This window comes from Grammomys surdaster, unplaced genomic scaffold (genome assembly GCF_004785775.1).
Source record: "Grammomys surdaster isolate TR1022 unplaced genomic scaffold, NIH_TR_1.0 224, whole genome shotgun sequence".
Lineage (NCBI taxonomy): Eukaryota > Metazoa > Chordata > Mammalia > Rodentia > Muridae > Grammomys > Grammomys surdaster.
Window position 1 is genome coordinate 10,019,765 of NW_021604669.1, and position 18,335 is coordinate 10,038,099.

At 40.6% G+C, this 18,335-nt stretch overlaps 1 protein-coding gene across 4 annotated transcripts in view; it reads left to right on the plus strand.

Annotated features, from left to right (window-relative positions):
- Nucleotides 1-18,335, plus strand: part of Asap1 (ArfGAP with SH3 domain, ankyrin repeat and PH domain 1) — a 291,208-nt gene that overhangs the window by 204,442 nt on the left and 68,431 nt on the right. For 2 of the 4 annotated variants that reach the window (XM_028773285.1, XM_028773283.1), the window contains exons 8-12: nucleotides 3,413-3,542; nucleotides 4,669-4,754; nucleotides 9,930-10,005; nucleotides 11,458-11,580; nucleotides 16,811-16,911. In XM_028773285.1, the coding sequence (XP_028629118.1) occupies nucleotides 3,413-3,542; nucleotides 4,669-4,754; nucleotides 9,930-10,005; nucleotides 11,458-11,580; nucleotides 16,811-16,911 (516 nt within the window). The remainder of the gene's footprint in view (nucleotides 1-3,412; nucleotides 3,543-4,668; nucleotides 4,755-9,929; nucleotides 10,006-11,457; nucleotides 11,581-16,810; nucleotides 16,912-18,335) is intronic. The other 2 variants (XM_028773286.1, XM_028773284.1) reach the window with 1 other exon arrangement.

An 18,335-nucleotide genomic window follows, 5' to 3' on the forward strand; every position in this document is an offset into this window, starting at 1 on the left:
ATTTTTGATGGCCTTTACATAAAAGTTAACTGCTTTAAAAAAAAGTTAACTGCTAACTCAATCTTTTGTGACCACAAAATAATATATTGGAGTGGTTCTCTGCAGAGTCGTTACTTAGTTATGGTTCTTTGTTTATATTGTGCTGAGGAGCAAACTCAGAGTCCTGCACATGCTAAGGAAGCTCCCTGACCCTGAGCTACTCCCCTGCTCTTGTCATTTTGAGGCAACCTTACCATGTAGCTAAGATTGACATTGAACTTTCTCTATAGCTCAAGCTGGCCACAAGCTTTGCATTGCAAGCATACACCACCATTCTCAGCATTTAGTGTTTCAAAAATTATTATTTTTATCAAAATGACATGAGTTTAAATTAAAGCACCAAATGTATTAGTATCAACAAAGACTCTGACAGCAGGTTGTGGAAACTCCCAATAGCAGTGGTTTAAACACTGTAGAAGTTTATCATAGAGTGGAAAACCTTCTAAAGAGGACCAGTCTCCCACACTACATCTCTCACTTGTCCATATTGTCCTACCAAGTCTAAATGCAGTAAGGCGGACTGTTGCTAATGGTGTGAGACCCTTATAAACCATGGGACTAGAAGGATGCTAGGTGAGCAGTGACTGTGCCTCCCCGCCCATACCCACCTTCATTGTGTATCTCCTCTTCCCACTGTCCTGACATGCTAGCCCTACTCTTTTCTCCAACCGTTTCTTTTGGTTTCTGGTTTGTCTGTCTCTATTTCACAATATTTCTTGCTCTTGTTCCTTGGCTTATCTGGGACATGTTACTCTGGTATGTGTGAATTTAGCCCCTTTGCAGTGGCAGCCATCACCTTGCTACCTCCATTTTCTAGCTTGGTTAATAACAGTTTTTAAATAAATGTCAGTGTTTATATTTTTATCTAACTGGTGTATCATGATTGACTCTCCTTTCTTCCAGTAGATTTTTTTTATGACCAGCTGCCTCAGTTCATTTGCTTAGCTCTGTATGAACTTTTATCTTCTAGCCAGTAGATGCCAGAGACCTACTAATAGTATTTCTATCCAGCAAATACTTTGCACTTGCTGCTATAGTAATTGTTATCTGTTACCTGCCAGTTCCTTCTTTCTGCTTCTGGTAATGTCCTTGTCCAGAATTCTTTACATCAGCAGCAGGTATAGCCCTCTTTCCTGGCATAGTATTAACTCTAGTGGTTCCCACCAAACAGCTCTAAAAAAGGTCACATTTTGTCTTTATTCTAGCACCTTCAGAAGAGTTTGACTTACTATAAAAGTCTAGATTTTATAATTTTCTCTTTCAATGTTCAAGGGTAGTTGGACACGGTGACTTGAGCCTGTAGATCCAAGCAGAGCTAAGATCTAGTGTTCAAAGCCATTAAGCCTCCTTTGGGGTTTTAAATTTTATGATGGCAGTATAGCTTTCTTGTTAGCATTCCAGAAATCTTACAGTTCCCTCAGCCCCTTCCTTCATGGTGGCACTGTAAAAGAGTTTTGTTTTGTTTTTTAATTTAAAAAGCAAGAGTCAATTCAAAAGAGAGAATCCAAGCTAAAAGGAAAGCCTTAGTGTGAAGTGGAGAGCATCAGGAAGTCGATTATGGAAGCAAACAGTGTTCTAGACCAAGGGCAACAGCTTCTGTCCCTTATTACAAAGACTCTAGAAATCACCAGAGATCTTACTTAATGAGACAGCAGAAAGCTCTGGGCCTAGGCAGATGTCTGTGGCTAGATAACTTGAATTCTGCCGGTCCTTATGTCTTGCTCAACAAGGACGACTCATCTTGGAAACTTAACTGCCCATCCAACTCTCTCACCTAGAACTGCATTTCCTCTCAATGCCTTTCCAGGACGTTTCCTCCCCCCCCCCCCCCTCCTTCCCTCCTTCCCTTCCTTTCTCTATTTTTGAAAAGTGTTTTTTTCTCACGTAATACATCCTGATCATGGTTTCCCCTCCTTCTACTTCTCCCTTTTCTCTTCTTCTCCCTGAGGAGGACAGCCTTCAATCTTACTCTTGTTTTAACTCTGCCTTTTAAATGTTAGACAAGTTCTTTGATCCATCATTGTCTTCAGCTCTTTTTGTTTTAGATGATCTTGTCTTGTTTACCCCTGACTACCATGCCACTGTGAGTCCACGTAGGGAAAGGAAGTGAGCACCTGTCAGATAGTGTCACCATGTTAAACCCAACAGCTAGTCACACCTGTCCCCCATGCTTCCTGTCCCATTGACATCAGTGGAGAAAGCTGAGATTTAACTCTCTCCACTAAAATCCTTTCTTTAATTGCTAAGGTGATGTGGTCAGAATGTTGACTGATGCAGTTTTTGATGAATGAGAATGAGTCTCCACCAAGTTTGCCATAGCTTTACCGTTGGTTGGCAGTTGATTTTTCCTATGTGTGTATAGGCAAGGCCACTTGGCCTTTTATAGTGTTTGGCTCCCCATTCTACATCCACTAAACCTAAAGGTTAAATCAATTAATCTTTGCGGTCACAGTTGGAAAGTCAAGGATATTTCTGAAATTTAAAGTCCATTTCAAATTAAGTATGTTTATCAGAAGAGTACCAAGCAGCAAGCATCACTGCTCTCAGGTACTATAGGGTTAGTATGTGCCTACCTTCACATCCTGGATCATGGAAACCTTCCTCCCTCACTCACCAAAAATCCCACATTAGACATAGACATTTCTCCCAGCCCTGTCATGCACAGTTCCATGACAAGTAGTGAAATTATTAAACTGTGTTACTGAAATATGACAATGTCAAAAATTAGCTTTGACCAGTTTTTAAATGTACTGACCAAAATCCATTTGTACTTTGTCATTAAATAATTCTGAAGTCTTTAACTTTCTGCTTCTTTTTCATTAAAAAGTCATTTACCTAAGAAAAATTAAACTGTTCATCCCAACCAAAATATAAAAAGAACTGTGTGTCTATTACATGTGTAAGCTCTGACTGGAAGTCTCAGAAGCTTCCTAGATGAAGTTCACACATGATATGTTTGTTCCCTTTGAACTCACATTTCTACTAATGATATGATTTTTTTATCTTAAGAAATGTTGCCTCTTAACTAGATAACTGTCAGTGATTTGGTTAAAGGAAAGAAACCAATGGGGTTCATTTTAGAAACTGCTTTGCTTCACGAGGGTTGAACTCAAGGTCTTACAGTCTACCCCAGGCTACATCCCCAGTTCAAAACCGGTGTTTTTGAATGGGAGGCAATAAGAGCTCCCGTTTACTCTCTGCACACACTTGCACAAGTGCCCCATTATCACAGCCTACCCCACCCCACTCTATCCATGGAACATATGATGCATTTGGTGGACCCATCATCATCCAGAGTCAAGTTTGCGCTCCAGTTCCCACTTGGTGTTGTGGGTTACCTTTCTTTTAACATGGCATATGCTGTCGTTTGCAGTACAAAAATTGAGAAGGAGAAAAGAGAACACGCAAAACAGCATGGGATGATCCGGACAGAGATAACAGGCGCTGAGATTGCAGAAGAAATGGAAAAGGAACGGCGGCTTTTTCAGCTCCAGATGTGTGAAGTAAGAACAGACCTTCCCAGACTCTACTTCCGCTCCTCGGCAGGCTAGGTTTGATGCTTGGAGGAGGGACTGTTTCCTAAGGATTCTAATCTCCCTTTTTCTCCAAGCCCTTTGGGATCCGACAATGCACTGTTGTCTCATATTTTGAGCCCTTGGTTCTATGGGCCTCTTTAAGCCAAACCAGGATTCGTTGGTGAGAACTTGTATGTTGCTTGCGAGTGTCTGGGGGGAGTCCTGGTGGGAGGTAACTGGGGTGAGCAGTACCGCTTTGGAGCATGTGGTTGTTTAAAGCATGGATCCAGCCTGAGTGAAAGTTTAGATGAAGCTGTCCAATAATGAAGTCTGAGCTCATGGAAAGATGCAGGAAATGCATGCTGCCTTTAACGTACATCTGTGGTTCTCAAACTGAAATCCCACCAAAACCTGTAGCCCACTGAGTTGAGCACTCACTGTAAGGCACCTTGAGCATTGGAGACACTTTCCGGAGAGTGTGTAATTTAAGTTTTTCTCCTGAGTTTCCCCTACCCCCGCCTCTGCCTTTTTTCTTTTGGATTTATTTTTCTTCCTCATAAGCCTATGGCTCCTTGACCTTTTCTGTGTATGAACTCCGACTTAACATTACGACAAGTGAGCTATAAGCACAGTGTCAAAGGAAGATTTTGGCCAGTGATAAAACCAAAGCCATTACCATGCTTAACTGCAGCACATTGTTTTTATTCTCTTTTCTGATTTGCTTCTTTCTAAATAGAGATTTCTTCCTCTGATTCATCTCCTTGTTTAAAGTTTTCAGTATCTCGTCAAACATTCTTGAAGGGACTGCTCTCCCACCTGTCTTCTGAAGAGAACAGTCTGTCTCAGGACTATGTGAATATAAGTTTGAGATCCACGGCACTTAGGGAAAGCAGTCGTGACGTGGAGTGCATTTGCTGTGTTTCATTCTTGCTTGTCTTGTAAAGGAGTTAGCAAACGCTAACACTAATTGCATTTGTGCACACTGACTGCACCCCAACAGCCTTCCCTAAGCAAAGCTCACCTACCTGGGCGGGTTTAGCAGTGCTGTTCTTCCACATGAGCTTAAGAGCCCCATCTGGAGTTGCCAACATGAAATTCTGCTTTCTTTCCACAGTATCTCATTAAAGTTAATGAAATCAAGACCAAAAAGGGTGTGGACCTGCTGCAGAACCTTATAAAGTATTATCATGCACAGTGCAAGTAAGTGCTGCATTACTTATCAGCCCTTGATGGACCCCTTGGTTTCACTGGTCTTCTCTTGATTCTCTTTCATTGAGTAACTGTCCATAGTGACAACTAAATAGAAGAGAAACAGTATTATTATCTTCTGTGGCCAGCATTTTGTATAAATTAGCAGCTCACAATAGACAACTATTTGATTAGTCTGAATCGGTCTTTTTCTACAGCTTGTACATAAGCCCTTGTCCCTAAGACCATTCTATTAATACCTCCTCTCTCGGTACACATTTCTTGTTGTTTTCCCTGTTACCTTTTACCACATATTCCCACCCACAGTTTCTTGGTGGGGGTCCATTATCTAGACTTTAATTTTTGGAGCATTTCAGATGCTTAGCTCTCTAGAAAGATTTCTGTGAAAGTGTTCTATCCTGAGACAAACATTGCTCTGTACTGCAACACCTTGAATGTGTTTGATTTCATTCTGTGAGTCTATGACTGTCTGATTATTCATCTTCTTTATTTCCTGGGCTAACTGAGATGAGTGTTCAGCTGTAGCCTGTGTGTGAGAATGTGCCATTGCTGTTAGTGTCTACTAACAGATATACAGAGGAGAGAATGCTAGGTCCTTTCCAAAGCTCCAGACCAAATCTCATAACCTGGAAAAAATAAAGATCATTTGAACTAGATAATAATACTCTCAAAACAATAAATGCATAATTCCTTTTGATCTCTTATCTGATCAGTAACTCCGGGTCTAAGAGAACCTTTGTGTGCAAATGACACATTTAGCAAAAAAATCACAGAGTCTGAGTTGCTTAATGGACAAGTTCAAATCCCTGCTGGTCAACAGGCCCCTCACTGAATATCAGCGTCATGTCATTTGGGGTTACAGCTTGTAACCAACACCTTCATGAGGGTATGAGAGTAAACTAAAAAAAGCATTTGAAGTATTCACCGATGAGGCAGCTGTGATTGGGGATCCTTCATATATGTCATGGTTAGGGTGTTTCCCTTTACAAAAGACCAAGTTAATTTTTATATGAAGCTATTAACTGTCTTCAAGGTAAATTCTACCTTCTATGAATGTGCTTTGTAAATGGAAAGAATATATTGCAATATATATTCAGTATATCCACGTTTACACGGTGAAGGATACAGAAGCTCTAACCTGAGGACCTAAGCTGAGTTTGCCTTTCTGGTGTAGTGGACAGTTACAAACTTTAAAGTAAGCTGCAATGACTCCTGATTTTAATTTAAGGTGGTATTTTTGTCTTGGATCAGCTTCAGGTTTTTTCTTAGAAACATTTAATCTGCAAACTTTTACCAAAAGAGATGAATCTCTGAATCTTCTGAATTGCAGTACTTGACAGCAAATCTTTGCCTGATTTTAGAAGTCTTTCTTAATTCCTAAGTCTGGATAGAAGAGTTTGAGGTCTACAAGCATGCATTTCCCAAACCGTAAAGCGCTTTGCAAACTATGTGTACGTCAGCCTTTGTGAGTGTAGTGAGAACAGCATTATCTGAAGTGGATGCAGCCTGACACTCCTTATTGCTATGGTCTTTTTCTACATTCCTACTCAAAACCATTTACTAGCCTCTTACCAAAGGCTGAGGGCTTTGCTAGGTTCTGGAGTTAGATCCAAACAGAGCTGCCTTCTGGGTTTGTCGTCTGGTACTGGCAGTCAGGTACCTGATAGTCATAAGGCATTCCATGACCTGCACCACAGGCACCAACCAGGAGGAGAGACTACTGCAAAAGCTAAGGAGGGTAGTGGCTATATCTGAAAGAAGGTGGTGGTGGGACTTGGGATGGGCCTTGGAGGGCAGACGGACTTTGGGATTTGGTAACAGAGGCTTTCACCAGAGCACAGAGAGATCGGCAGAAGGACAGATCCACAGGACAGGCTTCTTGGGAGGTGAGATTCTGAGCCATCAAGTGGCCGGTTGACCTTGTCTAAGTTGCCCTATTATTAAAACGCAGCATCCAAAAGTTAGGGAGGCTTTCTTCCAGAGATTGTTTCTGCTATCACAGTCCCTCCAAGCCTATATTCAATATGCATAGTGTTGCCCTGTAAAGCATCCTCTACTCACATCTTTAAAGATTTCTTCTGAGCTCCAACTCTAGTTCCCCAGTAGTTTTCAGTAGACCTAGCCAGCACTCACCAGGGAGTCTGCTGCATAATCCTTTGGTGAATCACAGCACCTCAGTATGGCTCTAGTGTTTACACTGGGAAGAGAGCGGAAACGGACTGTCCCTACCTGTTCCAACTCACCCACATTGCTGCTCACTCACCATGAACATTGCCAATAACATCATACTTTCAAAGCAAACCACCCATTCCTTTTACTACAGGATTTAGTGTGGTCTGCAGAGGCAAAAGCGTTTACAAGCATTAGTCTCTTCTATCAGAACAGATGATACTAACGAGTAACAGCTCCCAGGAACTTACGGATAGCCCAGGGTTTCTAGACTCACTATTTTCACATGTGATTTCCCTTTTGTATCACAGAGTCAGGACACTTTAGAATGATCAGTAACTTGTCCATAGGGGCATTTCTTTAGTAGATGCTTAAACATATGTCAGCACTGACATAGTAACCACAGAAACCAAGAGAAATTAGTCAGACATCAAAATTTAAAGCTCTGTTTATGAAAAGATATAGGAAAACAGGAAGACAACCCACTTACCTAATAAAGATTGAGAATACAGATGTACAGAGAATGCAATCACAAAAGGATAATCCAGTTTTTTGAGTGGACAAGGGGTTTGAGTAGCCGTTTTTCTGAAGAAGATAAATAATTGGCCAAATATCACATGATAAAATATTCAGCATCATTAATCATTAGGGAAGTACACACAAAAATCAGAAGTAAGACACCTTTTCATAACCCCTTGGCAAACTATAATTAAAATAACAAAAATGGAAAGTTTTAGAGAGGCTATGAAGAACAGGAAACCCACATAACACTATTAGGAATGTGAGGTAGTACAATTGTTTATAAAAGTTTTCAGATAAATTCCCAGAAGAGTCAAAAACAGGTATATAAACAAAAGTAGATGCATGAATATTATATAACTATTATTTACAGTACTTGGAAACATGTATACCTATCAAGCTAAAAAAATGGGATATTCATATAGTAGAATAGTAGTCAGCCATATAAAAGAATGAAATATTGATTGATACATACTTCAACATAGATCAACATGTAAAATATTAAGCCAAGTGAAAGAAGCCAGATACAGAAGACCACATAGCAGAATGCATGTATGTGAACTCTCTAGGAAAGGTGATCCATAGAGACATCATATTACTGATAAGTGGGAAGGGACAAGTGAGTAGAGTCTTCCTGGGACGATGGAAGTGTTCTGGAATTACATGATGGTTGTGCAGCATTGCAACTAGAATAAAACTCACAGGGCTGGACAGATGGCTCAGCTGTTACAAGCACTGTCAGTTCTTCAGGGGTTCAATTCCCAGTAACCACATGGTGGCTGACAACCATCTACACTGGGATCTCATGCCTCCTTCTGGCATGCAGATGTACATGCAGATAGAATACTCATATACATTTAAAAAATAAGAGTATTACAGCTTAAAACTGAATTTTACCAACAAAATATGTCTGGAATGGTTAACCTACATTATCAGTTTTACCAGATTTAGAATCACCTGGGTAATTAGCAGTCGCCAACCCACCCCTGGCCCACACCAACAGTGTCTTGGGGGACTTTCCAGAGAGAGTTAACTGGGGGAAGAATTTCTACCCTGGGTGTCAGTGACTATGGGCTGAGTGGAAGAAGGAGAGAGAACAGAGCCCCTCCTCCGCATCCTGTCCATGTCTTTCTCTGCTGTGCTTTACCCACGTAAGGACTTGAACCTGCAACAACCATGATCTGCAGTCAGCCTCCCCATCTACTACTGCAGTGCCCACACAGACTAGGAGCTAGAGCCTGGTACAGCCACTGCTACAGCTGGTGCCTTTAACTTCAGGGTGCACGCCTTAGATGGCATATCAGAAGTTTTGATTTGATGAGCCTAAGATGGGGCACAGCATCTACGTTTTAAAAGTCTTCAGCAATGGGTCTAATATAGCACTCTGTAGTATAGCTCTGCTTGAAATTGTTAAGATGTCTTTGTAGATAAATAGGGTGGTACTTTCCAGAGTGCTAAATATTGTAGGGTGTAATAAAGTATCAACCAAATCAATACCTAGAATACAGGGATTTAGCTTCTAGGAAACCAGGCTTTGAGTGGATCCCAAGGTGGACTCTAGAATTCCTCTCCTTAGTGCATCTAAATTGCACCAAGACCACTGTGGGATGGCAGGGAGGTGACCCTCATCACTTATTGGAAACCACAAGGCAGACCATAGATCTCTGGGGTAGGGCATGCCTTAGAGAAAGGGGCAGCAGAGCATGGGGGTTCTAAACACCTATTCCCTGGTTTCTATAAACCGAAACCAAGGGGAGGGCCCTGAGGAATGCCCCCCACAAGAGAAGAACTAGCTTCACCTATCCAAGGTAAGAACTCACTTCATTGCTACCTTGAGAATGGGCTTGCTATCAGGTAGGCCTGGGTCTGAATCCCACCACTGTGTGGACCTAGGAAGGTGGAAAGTCTTGTTGTGTATTCCCTACACGATGGAGAGGAAGCTGAAGTTCTTCACCCATGAGAATCAAGCCAGCAGAACAACTTGTGAGTCGGTGCTCAGCTTGTAGTAAAGTTCTCCAGTTGTCAACTCTTGTTGTCTTTCATACTGTGTAGCATACAGCTTTCCAGACCCTCAGCACCACTAAACCCCTGTATATCAGCACATGTTGCCTTCTACCTGACCCTCTAGCGTGCAGTTGGACGTCTGTATGCCAGGGGCTAGTTTTTCTTTCTCTTTGATTCAAACATGGTCTGACCACAAGGAAGTGATCTATGGATGGATGTTAACACATGTGATATCAGTGAGGACTGCAAGTGTTATTTGTGCCAACTGATCTCTCCTAATTGATTTCAAATAGTAGCCATAAATGTGTTTATTGACACATCTTTATACAAGTGCTGTACTTGACTTCATGTTTATTATATAGAAATTACTGGGGGAGGGTGTGGGGAGACAGGTGGGAAGAATCCTCAGGTTTTGCACATAGTTCTGTTCCTTCTTTTTACTGCTGGTTGAGTCACTGATGTTTTTTGATGTAGTTTCTTTCAGGATGGCTTGAAAACAGCTGATAAACTGAAACAATACATTGAAAAGCTGGCTGCTGATTTATATAATGTAAGTTCTTTGTAGCATGTCCATTTAACTTCTAAGAAGCATCAGTCCATTTGAAGTCTGTATCAGAAAGGGGATTATGCAGAAGAGATCAGTGATAGGTCAGTGTGAACCTGGCAGACAGGCCTTCATCTTAGCAGCGAACCTTTGGAGGCTATGAAGAATGGGAGGGGCAAATAACAAAACAAAAATCAATAAATAAACTTCAGAAAGGGAGAGAATGTATACTTAGAGATGGAATAATAGTTACTTGGGAATAACTTAGCTGATATTAAAAGAAAAAATATTAGGAATCTGAGTACATAATTTTAGAAAAGACTTTAGAGTTACAAGTAACAGATTAGGCATCCCTGATGAAGAATGCTCTAAAATCTGGAACACTGAAGACCAACTGACCAACTGGCATGACAGAAAATTCACACACAGCTACATCACAATCAAAAAAGAGTTGTCCAGGGCTGGAGAGATGGCTCAGTGGTTAAGAGTACTGACTGCACTTCCAGAGGTCCTGAGTTCAAATCCCAGCAACCACATGGTGGCTCACAACCCTCTGTAATGGGATCCGATGCCCTCTTCTGGTGTGTCTGAAGACAGCTACAATGTATTCATATATAATAAATAAACAAATAAATCTTTAAAAAAAAAAAAAAAGAGTTGTCCATATATATGCCAGAAACTCTATGTAGTAAGACATTGTGTTTAGCTTGTCTGTTTGAGGCTATGTGGAACAAGTCGATTACATATTTACACTTGGCCCTACTTTGGAGAGATCGCATTGTGTGTGTGTGTGTGTGTGTGTGTTATGTGTGTGTGTGTTGTGTGTGTGTAATGCAAATTATATATATGCAAATATTCCAAATTGCAAGAAAATACAAGAGTACTACTTCCACACATTTCAGATTATTCATTATCAGCCTGGTTCTTACTGTAACTTTTTTAACAAGCATACCTATGTGTTTTGCCTAATTTTCTTTCAGTTAGTGAACATGGATCACTGACAGTTAAATCCCAAGTGATTAAAAATAAGCAGGAAAAGTCCTGGTCTTCATGTGGCTCTATGTATACTTTGGTGTATGCTTCAGCAATTGATGTCTCATGTTTTTCTCCTGACTCATTTAATTTTGCCATGGTACTCTTTCTGCCCATTCTTACAAAAGCTAGAAACAAATGTTACATGCATTTTTTTCTAGCCTTGTTAAATATAGGGACTGAGAGCTTGGGTCACTAAGTGTTGTTTAATAATAAAGCCTGGTTCATAACTTGCTAATTCTAAAGTCTGGGTATTTTCTCAGGATCAGACTCTACCTCTTACGTTAACCAGGCAGTATGAGTACTTTAATGGGAAGATATATTGCAATTATGAAATTCAGTTGTTTGATGAGTGGTATATTTGGATAATTAAGCTTTGTTTTTAAAATGAATGATAAATAACAGGTGTGACTTTTTCTTTTATAGATAAAGCAAACCCAAGATGAAGAAAAGAAACAGTTAACTGCACTCCGAGACCTAATAAAATCCTCTCTGCAGCTTGATCCGAAAGAAGTAGGTGGCTTCTATGTTCCCAGCAGGGCTAACAGTGTAAGTGAGGCCGCTTGTGATTCCCTTTGTTGTTCTCCATCTGTGAAACAGGCACAGTGATAGCTTCCTCCTGGGGTGGGGGTGGAACCAGGAGAGGTAAAAGAAGTGTGTGTCTACAGTGATGCCCAGCCTAGAAACCGTTCCCACCAGGCAAGGTGGCACTTGCCACTGAGGCAGGCAGAGCTCTCTAACTACAGCCAGCCTGGTCTACATAGTCAGAACCTGCCTCAAAAAGAAGAAACTGTGTTCTTTCACCTCATAAATAAACGGTACCATGGATTCTACTACTTTGTAGCCTTAGATTTTTCTTAATGTTAATCTTTGAAGCAGGCAGTACACCTCGTGATTCTCTTCATGATTCTCTTCTGTAGACCATGCTTATCATTCTGGGAAGCCAGAAATGGTCTTTCATTTTACCAGAAATTTAAGAAAATATTTTGATAGAGTCCTTTAGAAATTGGCCCCAGAATCAAGAAAATTCAGTTGAGATGGTCCCTGGATGTTGACAGTATAGAATGAGTGGTGGATTTCGATTAATGCAGCTCTGACCTTGGTTACAAATGTCATTTGTCCAGGTATTGACACCTGCTGCATATCTGGCTGTAGTCTGGGTGCTAAGTGTAGGCCTCTTCATCAAGGAGGGTATGTGTCATTTGTCACATGGAAGAAAGTCAAATGTGCCTGTTTGAGCAGTATTGAAATGCAGTGTTTAATGGTTGTATAAGAGATGCATTTGCTTTGTCAGTTCCTGATAATAGCTCCCAACAGTGACATTCAGTGTTTTTTAATTCCTGAAATTTCTGAATGGCATTCATGTGGCCAAAGCAAAGGTAAAGGACCCTCCCTCCATCACCACCCCTCAAAACACACTGGAAACCTGCACTAGCCTTTTACTATAGTCTTTAAAGGTTTCCTTTACTAAGGCTATACCTATATGTATATACACTTAAAAGTAATTTTTATTCTTTTTTTCTAAGGTTATATATGTGTGTATATACATTTAAAAATGATTTTTATTCTTTTTGTTCTCCAAGTTCAGGTTTTACAAATGTTTAGGAGTTTGGCAAAGTGAGATAAGTTCATTGTTCTTTAATGGTAGATGTTCTCCTGCTCTCCTGTCTCCTATCAGAGTAGGGCTGATTCCCGTGAACATCTGTGCACTGAGATGTAGTCTCTCTATGCAGACCTATGCTGTGTCTGTGGTCAGGGGCCTGAGGCTATCCCAGGAAAGATTCTTTTTTTTTTTTTTTAATTAGAAGGTGAAGCTTACATATAAACACTAAGAGAAATATTCTTGAATGCTTTCTAAGTGTGCGTGCAGTAGAAAGGCCCAAGTGGAAAGGGGAAAGAGTAGACATTTGTCTAAAGAAAGCTGTGGTGGCCTCGCTGGTTCCACATAGCCACCTCCTATCTTTGTTTTGTTACCCAGGGGTGAAGTCATCTCGCTTTGTATAGGTATTGATGTATTCCTCTGCTCAGGTTGGCTAAGAAACAAAGTTTCATAACAAAAGGAGTATCTAGGAGGTGAAATGAGCATGAAGTGATTGATATTTAACTCTACCTGAAGTTGATTAATGGGTTTTAATTGTCACTCCTCCTAAATATTTTACAGCTAAAATTGGCATTTGACAGCATGCCCACCCATCCCTTTCTAATGCTATCCCCTCTTGTTGCAAAATAACTTAGCAAGTAATTATTTCTAGTGACTTGGAGGTAATGGGGACTATCTACCAAGTGAATGTGAAGGACAGTATCCACCAGAGAGTTCTCGTCCTCCTCTTAATATTTGAGAAGAGTGCAAAGGAGTCAAAAATACTTTATGAGAAATTAAAAACACCCAGCAAATCATCTAACCTACTTACCCGTTGCCAGTTTCTAACATGGCTTGATTAAAGGAAACCATTTAGTTTTGCTTCCTGGTGCTATGATAAAATCAACATTAAAAAAAAAAAAAAGACAGTTCCGAGTTACTCTCCATGACTGCAAGGAAGTCAGTACAGAGACGTGAGGTAATCAGGAGCGGGAAGCAGTGAGTGACTGGGTGCATTCTAGTGCTCAGCTCACATTCCCTACTCTGTACTGTCCAGGATGCCCTGTGTAGGTCATAGTGCCATCCAGGGTGGGCGCGTCTTCTCATCTCATTTCATCCAATAAGGATGCTCCCTTCCAGAGGCCAACCTGACCACCTCATCAGACTCTCCTCGATACTCCCTTCCCAGGTGGTTCTAGATTGTGTCAAGTTGACAATTAAAAGAAATTTCAAAATTTTTAGGGGACCGAATAGATGACCTAACAAGATGTCACCAAGACTGATGACCTCAGCTTGGTTCCTACATTCCTATGGTGGAGAGAACCAACTTCTGCAAGCTGTCCTCTGACATCAGTACATAGAGGCACACACAAATAAACAAATGTATAGGAAAACTAGCAACTGTTAAAGAATTATAGTTGTGAACAGGATCCCCAGCTATCTGGAAAGATCATTCTTTCCTTCATCAGGTCAAATTATTGGGGTTTTTATGAAATGTTCAGTGAGATGACTTCACCTTATATATAGCCCAATTTCCTGGAACACACAAGTATATGAAAACTAATGGGCCTTTCCTGGCATGGGTGCAAGTTGACACACTCGGCATGTTGCTCCTCCCTCTCCTCAGTGTGCCAAACACTACCCAGAGTTCAGTCACCCATCAGCCACACCTGCCATTGTAAATTTGAAGCTCTGTGATAAAGGTTTGGTTTTCAGTTGAATACCAAAACCATTCACAAACCCATTAAATTAGTAAATAGGAATTGCATTCAGTTCAGAGGGATGAGGTTTTACAGATTAATAGTACCTATCACATGTCAACATGGCTTCAAAGAAAGTGCTTTCTCTGTCTCTACTAGGGTGTAAGAGGTTGAATTGGAAATCAGTAAGGTAAATTCAGTGAGGTAGATAAATTTCCTAGCTCTTGGCATAAAATTGCCGAAAGGTTTCAAGATCATTGTTTATTTCCAGTGTTGCATATTTTTGCCTAAATGAGTTTGGAATTTGCATTTTTTCTTTCCTGAATACATGGTTGATTACTCTCATGCTATCAAAGAACTCAAGACCTATTTCATTCTTCAGTTGGATGTGTTAAATTATAAGTAGTACTGATAATTTTCCAGTACTTTTTCAGAACTAAATTCATCTTTTTATTTATTGATATTGCTACTAAGCACCAGGTGGTGATGGCGGCACTTGCCTGTAATCTCAGTGCTTGGGAGGCAGAAGCAGGTAGATTTTTGAGTTTGAGGCCAGCTTGATCTACAGAGCAAGTTCCAGGATAGCTAGGGCTACACAGAGAAACCCTGTCTCAGAAAACAAACAAACGAACAAAAACAAAAAAAAACAAAAAAAAATAAAACACTTCTACTAAGCAAGCTGAATGGCCATTATTTCTCAATGAGGTAAAAATAATTTATATGCATTTATTAACCTTTGAAAGTCATTAATTAGCTAATTTCTGGAATTGTACAGGAAGTCAGAAACTACAGATCCAGAAGAATTTAGTGATCTACTATACTGTGTGACCAAGACCATGGTTGTGTTTCAAAGTAAACTCTAGAAGCTGGCAAGATGGCTCACTAGGTGAAGGTGCTTGCCACCAGGACTAATGATCTGCATTCAGTCCCTGGTACCTATATGGTAGAGGGAGAGACTGATTTCCTGGAAGTTACCCTCCTCCTCTTCGCATGCGCACAGACACACACACACACTCTAAATATATACATATATACATACATGCATACATACATACATAAGTGAGTACATAAAAGGATGTAAAAAGAAACATTAGAAAGTAAATATTAAGAAATTTTGCAAGAGATCCTTAGATCTCATTCTACCCCACATCCCTACCCCAGATAATCTGATTTGTTCAATTGGGAAACAAGCCTACTGAGGACATCACACTATGTGGCTCTGATTTTCTGTGGATTCAGTGGTTTTGGTTTCACTGAGGCATTGGTTCTCTGTGCTCCCACATTTTGAATGGTGTTAACATTTATCTGAGAAATGTGCACCTCATCATCTTCATTGACCGGGTTTATCTCCTCACCACACATGAGCTAAAGTATATAACACTTGGTTGGTATAGAAATATTTTACTGTTTTATCATCCGAAGTCTCTTATGATCACCGATGTGTTTTTTAATATATCTTTACAATATTCCTTTCTGTGTATATTTTACAAACTGTTTCATTTATGACTGATAAATTAACACAATTAACTATTTTCAAATGTTCTGCCTTTTTTCTGTGTTGCTTTGCCCTTCCTGATCGAAGTCTAGAAGAGTAAGTTAATATATTTTGTGAGAATGTGTTGTCCTACTGTGTGCCTAAAGACCTTTGTTCTCATGCTGCAGCTCAACTTTATTTTTTTTTGTTTCATTTCTATTTTACTTCTTGGATTTTCATAGTATGGCCATTGTTTCTTGTCTTCCTATCCTTAGAGTCTATGGTCAGGTACCTGTGGATTCCCCGAGTGAAACCAGGCTTGCTTGCTTCAGTTGCTGGAGCGTACATGCTTTGTCACATCATAGCCTTCTCATGTCAGACTCATAGTGTTGACATGGGTCTGCTTTGCAGAGTGCTATAGGCAGATTATTCCTTTTCTAGAATGTTTGCATAGTTTACCAACTGGGTAACTCAAGGTCTAAACTGCTCCCAAATCCAGTATTGTTTTGTACATTTCAATAGTCAAAAGGTTTCAGAATTCAGATCTTTTAATTATATATGCTTAGTGGATGGTTAGTTACAAAATTTGTATGCTAATTGCCAGTACCCTGCTCTGAAATCTTTTTAATGAAGATGTCCTGTATTTAGAGGACTCCAGCACACACATGTAGGGAGAACAGGCACAGCGGAGGGAAGAGCACTGCCAGTTTGTACACTCCCTGCTTTCTGTTCCCATTTAGTCCTTGCTATTGCTTCCTGCTGTGAGTGGGAACTGGGGCTGAGTCATAGCAGTTTCTTTTGTGTTTGAATCACTACTAAACTAGACCTGGACCCTAGGCTCTGCCTAGGACTTGGCTTTGTGAGTCAGGCAAAATATTGACATGTCCTGCTTCCTCTGCTCAAATAAAAGGTAGGCCTTGACAACTCCCAAAGTCCATAATTCCCCTAGGCACAGACCAACAGGCAAAGGCTGAGGCACAACAGAGCAGTCTCCAGCATTTGTTAGTCTGTGCTTCTGTTTTCCAGGACTCTCAGAGCCGGCAAGGTGGGTACAGCATGCATCAGCTCCAGGGCAACAAGGAGTACGGCAGTGAAAAGAAGGGCTTCCTGCTGAAGAAGAGTGATGGGTATGTGTCCAGCCCTGGCTAGCGCAGTGTGGGGCCAGCACACCCATACAGCACTCTCCCTGGGATCATATCCTGGCTATTGTTGAGGGAACATACTTAAAAGCTTTCTGAGCTAGTTCTGCTCAAGCAGTTGACCTAACCTGCTGTCCTTACAAGAAGGATGATTGTTCTGCACCAGGTAACCCCTCTGGCTTGGGACTTGCACTTTTAGAAAGCTGAGAAGGGAGAGACTCAGCTCTGCTTTATTATGGTCATATTCTCTCCTTGAGATGGCATCTGGCTGCCCAAACCCTAACCTTGCTGGTAACCCGTGACATTGTCTCTGATACAAGCAATCTGTCAAATACTCTTCTCTTTCTAACTAAAAATAATACGCCTCTTGTCATCCATCTCAGCTGCTTCTGCCTAAGGGTGAAGTCCTTTTCATGAGTCTTGTGTAGTTGAACCCTGAGTCTTCTCTGTGAGCACGTCTTCCTTATCTATGCATGCCCACAGTGAGAGAGAGACAGACTTCATCCTGGGTGCTCTGACTTAGCACCAGTCATCTCGTCTTTCAAAAAGGGCCATAACTGCCTTTGACCACTCTGAACATAGTCAAGACAAAAACTGTTACAAGCTTGTCCTGACTACTTTCTTTCAGCCTGTCCCTCCTTCAGATATTCATTTCACATACACAGCAAAAATTCTAGCATCTGAAGCACACAGCTAGATGCTAGAAATTAAAAGCTAAGGGAACACGCCTTTACTGTCAGGCAGCCTTGGCAAGCAATGAAGAAAGATAAAGGAGGTGGTTCAGTGCAACATGGTCAAGGCCCTACTGAAGTTCAGTTTATACCTAAAGGAGCAGGGAAGGAAGAGAGCAGAGGAGAGGTATCTTATCTTAGAGTTGGAAACGAAGAAGGCATATCAGTTTTTCATATTCACATATGAGAGATGAATACTAATAATCCAGAATTGCTTTTGATGGCTTCTAGGGAAGAGAAAAATACTGAAATCCTTCTACATGAAGACAGACCCTTTGTTAAGAGTAAGCACTTGTATGTTGTATGATTTTTCATTTTCATACAAATTGCATTAATAATTTTAGCCAAGTTTTATAATACTTTGTACTTAAAAATTGCTATAAAATATGAAAGAGCAATTTTAGTTTTTTAAATAACTTTAAAACTTTATGTCTCAAAGGCACTTAGAGGAGCCATTGTTTGTGTGTATTTTCTCAGAGTAATCTCAGATACTTTCATGATACAGATAAAGAGAGTCTCTAAGGGTTAAGATACATGAGCAAAACCACAGAGCTTTTCTGGGAGAATGCCAAGTGATGATACGGACTGAAGTCCCACAGATACTTTCTTACTTGTCTGAGGTCACTTTCCCAAGGGCAAGGCGGAGCTGTCAAAAGTGCTCACAGAAGGCAGGTGCAGTTG